The sequence below is a fragment of the Pelecanus crispus genome, chromosome 4 (assembly GCF_030463565.1).
Source record: "Pelecanus crispus isolate bPelCri1 chromosome 4, bPelCri1.pri, whole genome shotgun sequence".
NCBI classification, from domain to species: domain Eukaryota; kingdom Metazoa; phylum Chordata; class Aves; order Pelecaniformes; family Pelecanidae; genus Pelecanus; species Pelecanus crispus.
The window spans coordinates 43,194,999-43,207,096 of NC_134646.1; the positions used below are offsets into that span (position 1 = coordinate 43,194,999).

General features: G+C 39.9%; 1 protein-coding gene across 5 annotated transcripts in view; it reads right to left on the minus strand.

The window, feature by feature from the left end:
• SPOCK3 (SPARC (osteonectin), cwcv and kazal like domains proteoglycan 3) overlaps positions 1 to 12,098 on the minus strand; it is a 252,657-nt gene that overhangs the window by 141,655 nt on the left and 98,904 nt on the right. The window contains exon 2 of one of the 5 annotated variants that reach the window (XM_075709124.1): positions 4,643 to 4,656. The exons of the other annotated variants lie outside the window; for them this stretch is intronic. Coding sequence (XP_075565239.1) covers positions 4,643 to 4,656 — 14 coding nt within the window. The remainder of the gene's footprint in view (positions 1 to 4,642; positions 4,657 to 12,098) is intronic. 5 annotated transcript variants of the gene reach the window in all.

Sequence of the window (12,098 nt, forward strand, 5' to 3'; positions counted from 1 at the left end):
CCTCACCACCTGAGATACTTATGCTTCCCATGAAGCCACCTTTGAGGATTCCAACACCCCAAAGAAGCAGAGAGCTGAACCCTTCTTTAGTGAATCAAGGTTTAAAGAAAAAACAATCAGATTTATTACCTGGACTTAAGAACTAAGAAAAAAACAAAGTCTAGAAGATTTTTACAGGCTAGGGTAGAAAGGTGACTACTGCTGGATTTGACTCCTTTTCCCCAGATTAAGTCTCCCATTAGAAATGTAATTAGTTTAGCCAAAGCCACCAGAAGTAGTTCCATGCATAAAACACCTCAGACACAGATAAACGCAGTGACACTTCACATCCAGTACTTCTGGGAATCAGGTAATCTTAAAGATCAGTTTAGTAAGTCAAAGAATCAATATGAGAAAACAAACTCCAAAATAATGAACCACCACAGAGGTAATATCAGCATTGCTACTCTGGTAGTGAAGGACCTAAATATCTGTAGGTGAGACTGAGCCTTGCTGTAAAACTCCTTTCCTACTTGTTTGGCAGCTAACCTCCTTGCGTGGGGTGCTGGAGTGACAGGTGAAAGGACGCTAGTCTGTTGTTCAGTGCCAGCCCTCAGGGAGGCTGATGTCAGCTTCCTCTGCTGCTCCGGACTCCTGGGCCATGCCACGCCCAAGACCTGTATTCACCGGACTGGCAAAGCACAATTAGAATCAATAGCTGCTTCCAGTGACTCTGGTACTCAGCTCACCATATTCAGTGTTTGTCCCACTCCCTTTGCCTCATGCTTCTAGTACCGTTGATGAGGCTGGGCTAAAAGCCACCACTTTTCAGCCCTCTCTTTCTGTCTCACAGATCTCATTCAGCAACATTTCTGTGGAGGCTGTCTATTTGGTACTAGCAACATTACTAACAGCAGGTTTGAATGGCACAGTATTGAAATCATTTGCCAAGAAATGCCAAATGCTCACTAAAGCTTATATTCAGAAATACTGAGAAAATACTGGAAAACATTTTTAAAAGGAAGGAATTAGTACCAAAGCACGAACACTATGAGCTTCTAAATCCCAATAAAATTTAAAACATTGTTTCTTTAAAAGTGCATCATATATTTCTTATCTTGAATAAAAAAAAAAAAAAAATAATGAACCATCTTTTAACTACAAACACATACAAAAAGTTTTGGCCACGCGCCTGCTATTACACTGTCAAGATTCAACTTGTAAGGAGGGCCTTACAACACATTTGCTAGACTACAGTAGCTGTAGTCTAACAAAGTTGAAAACAGACGACATATGTGAGGTAGAAGGCCATCTGTGGGACTTTCACATGCCTGGTCAGGAGGGTCACTGTCCAATTTCCTCAGGTGCCTCTTCACTCTGCATGGTGGTGTTGGGTTGATGGTCAGACTGATGATCTTAGAGGTCCTTTCCAACCTTAATGATACCTAGTTTTTACTTTCATTAAAACTAATCCAGCCACCACGCCAGGAAAAATTAAATTATTACTCTACCCTTAATTGATTTAGTGGTGGACTTGGTAATGTTAGGTTAATGGTTGGACTGGATGATCTTAAAGGTCTTTTCCAACCTAAACGATTCTATGATTCACTAATGCACAAGCCCTTGATAACAAGGGCAAAACTTATTCCCTGACCTCTGCATACAATGCCATAGTCTGCAGAACAGGACAGCCAAGAGTGGCAGAACAGTAACAGACTATAGAGAGAGATCAAATCACATCTATGGGGCTAGAGGGGATCTACCCAAGTGTGTCGAAAGAGATAGCCAATATGATTGTGAGGCTATGGTTTGTATCTATAAAAAATGGTAGACCATATCAGGGAGATCTCTGGGAACTAGAAAAAAAGCTAGCATCTTAAAAAATAAAATGTAAGAAGGTAGATGCAGGGAACTACAGGCCAGGCAGACTCACTTCAGTCCCTGTAAAGATCAATGGAAAATGTCCTCTTTGAGTCCTTTTCCATGCACATGACAGGCAAGAATACTCACTGCAGACCTACCAAGGATTTACAGTGCTTGACCAGCCAGACTGCCTTCTACAATGAGATAACAGTTTTGTGCACAAGGGGAGAATGGTGGGTGTAGCATACCTTCACTTTACTAAGGCTTTTGATATAGTCCCCCATAGTGCATTCACTTGGAAGCTGAGGAAGTAAAGGCTGGACAGTTAAGTGGGCTGAAAATTGATTACATCGGTGGTCAACAGCTTTAGATTCAACTGGTGTCCCAGTAATGGCCAAAGCACCCCAGAGTCAGTTCTGGGGATCATACTGCTTAACATCTCAGTAACAACCTGGATGGTAACACAAAGCATGCCATAAACGACTGAACCAATAGGAGCAGATGACACAACAAATAGCAAAGGTTCAATCCAGAGAGACCTCAGTAACTTGAGGGTTTGACCAGCAGAAAAATGAGGTTCAATAAGAATTGCAAAGCTCTGAACCTAGGAAGGAATAACGAGGAAGGAACGTGGGGTACAGGCCGCAAAACAACTGACTGTTGAAAATGGGAGTTACAGTGGACAGAAGACAACCGTGAGAGCGCTGGATTTATTTAGTCTGTGAATGAGGCTAATGGATGATTACTTGCAACCATTTGAAGGGCAATTACTAGCTCTCATCAGCAGTGCCAAATAATTTAAACAAGGTGCAAAGGTCACACATTGCAGCTTGGCAAGCTCAGGCTGGATATTAGGGGAAAATGTCTTTACTAGGAACGTAGCACAGCAGCGGAACAAGCTGCTCGTGGTGATCATGGCATCTTTGTTCTTGGGGGTTTTCAAGATTTGACTGGAAAAAATCCACAGCTGACCTATCAATCTAGTGTTGCAACAGCCCCAACTTTGAGGGGGAGGCTAGACTACAGGTCCCGCAGGGGTACCATCCAACTAAATTTTATCTGAATTGATGACAATTTACAGTATGTCAATACTCTTAACTCCAAATATTTGAAAAAAGGAACAATTCTTTCCTACTGTCCTTTTGCAATGTATTATTATTTTCTTTATTCACCCTTGTTTCCTGCTTGGATAGTTGAACCAGCATATGCATATACAATAGTTTCTAATACTGGGATGCGAGAAAAAAAAAAAAATTAGAAGTAACTTATGACTGGGGACAAAAGGAGTAAGTAGATCAGGTGAGAAGCTTGGAGCACAATGAACAAAAAGAGGGGGTTGGAGTAAGTTAAGTAAACAGAGGAGTCACAAAGTTGTTTCTGGAAACCAAGATTTGGGAACATAGACGTTATAAGACAAATGGGTGGAATGGGACTAATAACTGGGCAGGAAAGAAGATGAAGCCAGGAGGCAGGAGTAGGGTGGAACTGCCACATGAAGGAAAATAAGAAGGAAGAAGTCAACTATCGACTGATTTTTTGAGCAGTGAACTGGAAGGAGATGGTATAAGAAGGAAGTGGAAACTAGCTGAAAGAAAGAAAGAATTCAGACGTGCATCTCAAAGTGACTGGGTAAGACTGGTATTAAGCCAAGGCAAGCAAGGAAAGATGAGAAATCAAGAACAGTAGAGACAGGACTGGTGCAGGAAGAGGTTTGAGAAATGTAAAGAAATTATTTTCTTTTGGAAAAAAGTTGAGGAGGAAACAGGATTGCAAAAAAACCCATAACCCAACCCACAAACATTTTCTCTACAGTCTGGAAAGCAATCCTAAATTTCTGGGTCTTGATCTCTCAATACATACTAAAGAAAACCACTGTCAAACTATTTCACCCATGTCCTCCACACAGAGAATGGTAACCTCTATAGCTTAAGTTACAGAGGTCAGCATAAAGCTGGATGAAAATTTCCACCGATTTTTTTCTTGCTTGTTTAGCTTTTTTTTTTAGAAAATTGGTATTTGTCAAAACAGACATTTTCTAGAAACATACCAAGTTTGACAAATTTTGACCGTTATTCAGGTTCTTTTTACTGAAATAAATGCCTTGCTTAACTTGATTGGCAAGTTCCTGTCATTATTTCAAGGCAGCTGTATACTGCTGAAACCTCCTTCTACAGAACATGATGCATACCTGGCACCCCAAATAACAATGGGGTTTCTACTACTCATACAGAGCTTGCTCTATGTTTAGAGTCTTCTCTCAAATACTAAGAGCCAGATGAAGAGCTCATTTTGGTTACAAAAAGTACTGAACTAGAAAGAAGCTGGTTTATATATTTCTTGTCAAAGGAAATTTCAAATTTCTACCTTAAATTCCATTTTGAAACAGTAACATTTTATAAATGTCAAAAATATCATGACATGGAAAATTTGTTTTTAACCAAGTCTGGGCTTTCAAATTTAAGAACTACAAGTCCATTAAAATTAATAATGTGTCAATGCTCCATTAAATACAAATTCCTAGGGTTTTCTCAGCCTGCTTTTTTTAAAAAATAGGAAATTTTATACACAAATCTATGATGAATTAACCTCATTAATATCAAGACCAGAATCCAATTAGATCAAGTGCTAAATTCAGTGCTCCAGTACTTCACAGCTAATGGAAGCAATCCTTTGAGTATGTCAAATGTTATAAAAATGCTAGATAGGCTGTTAAATGCTCAGATCAAAGGTTATGACTCTAAAGGGCGTATACTCATGATCTTTATCTCATCCTTCCTGTTACTAAAGAGAAGAATGGCACCTCATTTTCTTTACCTTTCTTCTTATTCTGAACATGAGTAATTTTTAAAGCATTTTGTGTTCTCAAGATAATTTTAAAAATCCAAGAGGAAATTATCATTGTCTTCAGAACGGTTTGAGTGAGAAGATGAAAGACTAGGGTCACAAACTGAACAAGACAGATAGAATGAAATAATGAAAAGTGTTTCATTCTATTATATGCAGTGAACAGTATGGGGGTCTTATGAATAAACAATGTATGAACATTTATTAAAGACCATGCCATTAATGACTGTAGAGCAGACATGACAGAAGCTAAACCTAGGCAGTTTTAATTTTCGCATTTCCAAACTTCTAAGACCATATGATATAGAATCATAGAATGCGTTGGGTTGGAAGGGACCTTTAGAGCTCATCTAGCCCACCCCCCCTGCAGTGAGCAGGGACAGCTTTAACTAGATCAGGTTGCTCACAGCCCCTTCCAACATGACCTTGAATGTTGCCAGGGATGGGGCCTCTACCACCTCTCTGGGCAACCTGTTCCAGTGCTTCACCACCCTCATTGTAAAAAATCTCTTTCTAATGTCTAGTCTAAATCTATTCTTCTTCAGTTTAAATACGTTATTCCTTGTCCTGTCACAACAGGCTTTGTTAAAAAGATTCTCCCCATCCTTCCTGTAGGCCCCCTTTAAGTATTGGAAGGTCGCAATAAGGTCTCCTCGCAGCCTTCTCTTCCCTAGACTGAACAATCCCAACTCTCCCAGCCTGGCCTCATAGGAGAGGTGTTCCAGCCCTCGGATCATTTTGGTGGCCCTCTTCTGGACCCGCTCCAGCAGGTCCATGTCCTTCTTGTGCTGAGGGCCCCAGAGCTGGACAATATCTATGTTCTTTCATTAAGATTTTTGCAGGCTACATGATATAAAATTCATAGTTTAAAATTGGGAAATAGATGCGTTTAGTGCTCATACACTAAATCCAAAACTGAAGATACAATTTGAAACAAGAATAAGAAATATATTGAAAACAGTTTTCTGTTTTTGAAATAGGGAAAACTTAGTTTTCTGAACAGAAGTGATTCAAATTATTTATAAGGGAAACAACACATTGATCAAGAAAATAGTTGTTTTTAGCATACTCCAGAACATATTTAGAAACAAAGTCAAAAGAGAATTTTTTTACTGTAATGCAACAGATAATGACACTTTTGCCTTGCAGCAGAAAAAGCGGGGTGCCACTGGGAGGCAAACTGGATCTTTGCTCTGAGACACTTCATTAGAAGAACTCTTCGGAACAGTATCTGATACAGAAAAATACCAACTTCAGCAGTTTATTCAGCCTACTATATCAATTAAATCTACTGTAGTAATGCTATACAACTTAGGAACAGTTTTTTTTCAAACTACTAGCAAGTCAGCAATAACTGGGGGATGGGGGGGAGGGGGCAGGACAGGGACGTGGGACAAACCCTAAATATAAAAAGGAACTCCACAAAAATAGGGTCAGTTTGACTGACATGGAGAACCATAGAAAGAAAATTCAGAGACAAGACAGAATTTTCCATTTCTAAGTCTCTTTCACGTCAAACAATCTTCACAATGGGACACAGCAAGTGATATATCTTTCAGTGGAAGGAAGGAAATACTTTCCTACAGCACTAAAAACATCGCTGATGTACATAGCCATTGTACTTTACAATACACATGCCTGTCAGAAAAGATCAGTTATAGCTTCATTTCTTCATTTAAGACTAAGTGAGAAAAGCTCATTCCTTCCTTATAACATCCTGAAGACATCTATCATCCTTTAGAAGCATTAGTCTCATAATTCCTGATGCTGGGCTCTTCCTGAGTGAAGAATAAACCAAAACAATTTTTCAGTAAGAATCAAAACAGTCACTGGAGGTATCAATTTTGATGGCATTTGAAGCCCTGCAGGTTAAAAAAAAGGGCTCAACAGCCTACTTGGACCAAATGCGATAAATAAAAAAAAAAAAATTTGAAGAAAAGTGTCCTTCTGCTTCAAATGTTGCACTATTCCACAAATGACAGGAGCTCATGTAACCTGTCTGCCTTTCCCCCCATCCCCTCCACCCCCCACTTTTTTTTTTTTTTTTTTTTTTTGTATAATGCAGCTATGAAAATTGTGGTATTGTGTTCAGGACAGAAGCTCCGAAAGATGCAAAGGACACATGGAGGGCACAAAGACAGAAACAGTCTAGCTTTTAGGGGTCTACTTAGTGTTTAAGAAAGGTATTTGCAAAGGCCTTGGCCCTTACTCAATTTTTAGAAAACAGGAAAGAAAAGTGCTACTCATCAGCTTTCTTTCAGGGAGCTGAAAGTTTTTGTATTTTTAGCATGTCAAGGAGAAAAATCTGGAATCAGTTATGAAACAGATACTATACTTCTGCTACTGTTGCTTTTGTTTGTTTTACAGTCTGGAGAAAATTCATTACAAAGATAATCACAAGTTCTGCCATATCATGCCACTCACATGGACAGGATTTTGGTGTTTCTCCCAATAGGTAGTCTCTTATACCAAGACTCAGAACAATGTTCTGGTCTACCTCTCATTGCCATGGAGACAGAGAACACCCTAGTGTAAAACAGTCCAAAATGGAAGAAATTAAGGAATACAAAAGAATATGAGAGAGGCATTACAGCATAATTATCATTACAAAGCAAATAAGAACAGATGTGGCAACAGAAAATGGGACAGAAGGAAAACCACAGGTCTACTAACAATATATTTGCAACAAAATAGAAGGAAGCAGTTAAAAATATTGGTCTCAGTTTAGGAAGAGTGCTGCACAGTTTTTAAGAAGTAAAACAAAACTGTATGATCTGTGTGATTTTTTTGTAAGAAAAATATCCCTTTTAAACAAGCTGAGGACTTCTAAACATCAACAAATACCTGAATTTAGAATCTGTGAAGACATAAGCTGCACTTCCAAATCTGTGATTAAACCAGTGATAAAGATATCCATTCAACGTTCTTTGTAAATATTAACACTGGATGGTTATTTTTATATATATTTATTATAGGCAAGCCTATGTAGCTTGTACCAGATGGAAAAAAAACAACCCCAAACATACTGCAAATTGAGTAGAACCACAGGCAACAAAGACAGTAAAAATAGAAAAATACATATTGTTAAAATAATATGAATCAATTCTACATACATATATATATATATATCAATTTGTTCAGAAATCCAATCATAGAACTACACCCCGGTAGATGTTATTTTTGTTAAAGCTATTCATAATGTAAGCAAACTACTCTTTGATTCAAGATGGGAGTCAAGATTTCTCAAGAGGTATGTCCTAAATTTATTGATAAAAAGCATCAAGTTCAATGCATTTTATGCCTTCTTGCTCCTAGTGGCCCTATTGTAATTACAGAACTTACAGATACGGTCACTAATATAGAAGCTTAAAAATATCATATGAATCAGGAAATCTCATGAATATATAATGCTGAGTTAAACAAAAATAAACTGTAGAAAAAGCAGTCACTACAATTGCCTATAAAAAATAGTATAGGCACTTTTAACATACATTGTCTTTCTATTGCCATTGTATTTCATCATTTTTATACAATCAATTAATAATACACAAAGAAATGCTGTATCTTCTGACACATACCATTAACATGTTTTACTGATGCTGTTGGGCAAGAATAGGTTTGTAAGATGTATAAGGGAACATAACTAAATGCTCATGGAAATTCCTAGATAAAAGCTTAAGAAGGTAGGTTTTTTATCAACAGAAAATATAAAGGAAAAAAAAAGCGATATATGCAAGCGTATTGTGAATTTTAGCGAGATAACTAACCTCATTTCAACAAGATCATCAAATACGTTACAATAAATTTTGGTCACCGATGTACTATAGCTGGATTTTCATGGTTAACATATCTTCATAATCCTTAAGTTATCCCATTCCAGTTATTGAGAAATGTTACCTTAGGTATCCTACAGGCCCTGACTCTGATAGGTGTTGTTTAAATGACAAATACCTTCTCCAAGTTTTTAGGGAAACCATTTTGTCTTCTAGCAAATAACTAGTAAGAAATTACTCAATTTCGCAGATGAGAAATTATACACCTCATTATCATTTTTAATTTTTGCCACTACATTGCTCAGGTCCCAGTGCTTCTATTACGGGTAACAAACTAAAAACAAGTAAGCATTGATTGAAAATTTCTTATTTGCAATGTTTTACACCTTTTTACAGAACTTACAAAGTAAAGGCTAGTGTTTCCCCCATCCTGTTTGGCACCTGTGAAATCATAGAATCGTTTAGGTTGGAAAAGACCTTTAAGATCATCCAGTCCAACCATTAACCTAACACTACCAAGTCCACCACTAAACCAATTAAGGGTAGAGTAATAATTTCATGTTTCCTAGCTTGGTGGCTGGATTATTTTTTAATGGAAGTAAAAACTAGGATAGAAACATTAAGGTTGGAAAGGACCTATAAGATCATCAGTCCAATCATCAACCCAACACCACCATGCCCACTAAACTATGTCACAAAGTGCCACGTCTACCCGTTTTTTGAACACTTCCAGGGATGGTGACTCCACCACCTCTCTGGGAAGCCTGTTCCAATGCTTGAACACTCTTTCCATGAAGAAATTTCTCCTAATATCTAATCTAAACCTCCCCTGACGCAGCTTGAGCCCATTTCCTCTCGTCCTATCACTAACTACTTGGGAGAAGAGACCAAGCCCCACCTCACTACAACCTCCTTTCAGGTAGCTGTAGAGAGTGATGAGGCCTCCTCTCAGCTTCCTCTTCTCCAGACTAAACCACCCCAGTTCCCTCAGCCGCTCCTCATAAGACTTGTGCTCCAGACCATTCACCAGCTTCCTTGCCCCTTCTCTGGACACGCTGCAGCACCTCAATGTCTTTCTTGTACTGAGGGGCCCAAAACTGGACACAGTATTCCAGGTGTGGCCCTCACCAGCGCCGAGTACAGGGGGACAATCACCTCCCTGCTCCTGCTGGCCACACTATTCCTGATACAAGCCAGGATGCTGTTGGCTGCCTTGGCCACCTGCGCACACTGCTGGCTCATGTTCAGCCGGCTGTCAACCAGTACCCTCAGGTCCTTTTCCACCAGGCAGCTTTCCAGCCACTCTTCCCCAAGCCTGTAGCCTTACATGGGGTGGTTGTGACCCAACTGCAGGACCCTGCACTTGGCCTTGTTGAACCTCATACAATTGACCTCAGCCCATCGGTCCAGCCTGTCCAGATCCCTCTGCAGGGCCTTCCTACCCTCCAGCAGATCGACACTCCCACCCAGTTTGGTGTCATCTGCAAACTTACGGAGGGCCCACTCAATCCCTTCATCCAGATAAAGACATTAAACAAGGCTGGCCCCAAAACAGAGCCCTGGGGAACACCGCTCATGACCAGTCACGAACTGGATTTACCTGCATTCAACACAACTGTCTGGGCTCAGCCACCCAGCCAGTTTTTTACCCAGTGAAGAGTGCACCTGCCCAAGCCACAGGCCGCCAGCTTCCTTAGGAGAATGCTGTGGGAGACGCTGTCAAAGGCTTTACTAATGTCCAGGTAGATGACATCCACAGCCTTTCCCTTATCCACTGGGCAGGTCACCAGGTCATAGAAGGAGATCAGGTTAGTCAAGCAGGAACTGCCTTTCATGAACCCATGCTGACTGGGCCTCCACATGTCTGTGGAGTGTACTCAAGATGAACCGCTCCATAATCTTCCCTGGCACCGAGGTCAGGCTGACAGGCCTGTAGTTCCCCAGGTCTTCCTTCCGGCCCTTCTTGTAGTTGGGCATCACATTGTCAAGCCTCCAGTCATCAGAGACCTCCCCTGTTAACCAGGACTGCTGACAGATGACGGAAAGTGGCTTGGCAAGCTCCTCTGCCAGCTCCCTCAGCACTCTCACGTGGATCCCATCCGGCCCCATAGACTTGAGTATCCAGGTGAGTGTCCAGGTGGTGTAGCAGGTCATTAACTGCTTCCTCCTGGATTATGGGGGCTCCATTCTGCTCCCCATCACTGTCTTCCAGCTCAGGGGGCTGAATGCCCACTCGGGGCAGGGGACACACAGCTGGGGTACCCTCTCTCTCCCTGCACTTTTGCCTTTGTGGTTTTGCCACAGATTTGCTGCTTTAGGAAGGGTCCCGCAGTGTGATCCTCTGCTCTGGAGCCCTTTGCCTTGGTGGCTATGTCACCTCTATCTGAGGCGATACTGTGCAGCCCTGTCTGCAGACCGCTGAATATACTTAGATGCTAGGGCAGAGTTCACATCCTTACTCAAGTGCCAAAATGAGTGAATTCCATTTCAATATCCCAGAAGTTGATACATGCATGCAAAAGGTAACCGAATAGTATTATTTTCTCTAGATGAGTACATACTTAAAGTAGATGGCAAGCTGTGTCCAAGTCCTACAAGAAATAAGGTCCCATACTGAAGGACTAACTAAGTTATATCGTCATCTTTTATATTGTTTCTTCTCCCTTTAACAGACCTTCGAAATCACAAGTCACAAATCTGACTACATTACATGAAACCAATGCTGACTCATGTATGTGCTGCTTTAGAGATTTCCAGAACATAAACATTTCTTTCACTGTCTGCAAATGCTGCTTTTTCTTAAGGAGAGAAAGGTATGAACACTGAGAGGACTAACTAAATAGTTGTGATTCAAAATGCAGAAGAAAACCCATTTTAACTAGTTTCACTTGGGATATTTTTGCTATCTTTGCCCTATAAGGGAAAAGTTCATTTACTTACAATGCAGCAGTTTGTAGCTCATGAATTTATGTAGCCTGTCACTAAGTTGTGAGGAATTTATAAATCTAGTAGTAAAGTGTGCAAAATGCATTACATGGCTGGATGAACGACTTGAGTAGGTTACTACATCTGCCTTTCGTCAGTCCGGCATAGAAATAGAGGTAGACACACAAATTTTCATAACCACTGGCCACAGACAAAATAACAAAACATTAGACTGAAAATATTATTAGTTTACATAAAACCATTAAAACCTTTAAATGAGAAATACTGCTAAGATATGGAAGTGTTCAAAACTTCACGACAAGACTGAGGAAAGATGTTAGGAAATACCTTTTATACTGTCAGCATGCAAAACATTTTTCAACATAAGCAGTTATTTAGCTACAAAATCTGTAAGTGGAAAAAGATCATGCAAGTTTCCTTGAGATGTGCTGGGAAAGACTTAAACCATTTTCCTGTATATTCTGTGACTTCCTTCTACAGCCATTCCATATCTTTACTAAAATCTTTTGCTCCATCAGTTTGGCACAAACCCAGAAGTCAGTAGCAGATAACACATGAAATAATGGAATGGGAAATGTACTTTTCTTCCCTCAACTCAGAACTGGTTTTATGTATACATATATACATATATTTATATAGGTGAGAGATATACACTTAAATATTTTTCTATATTAAACATAGGCATTTAATTAT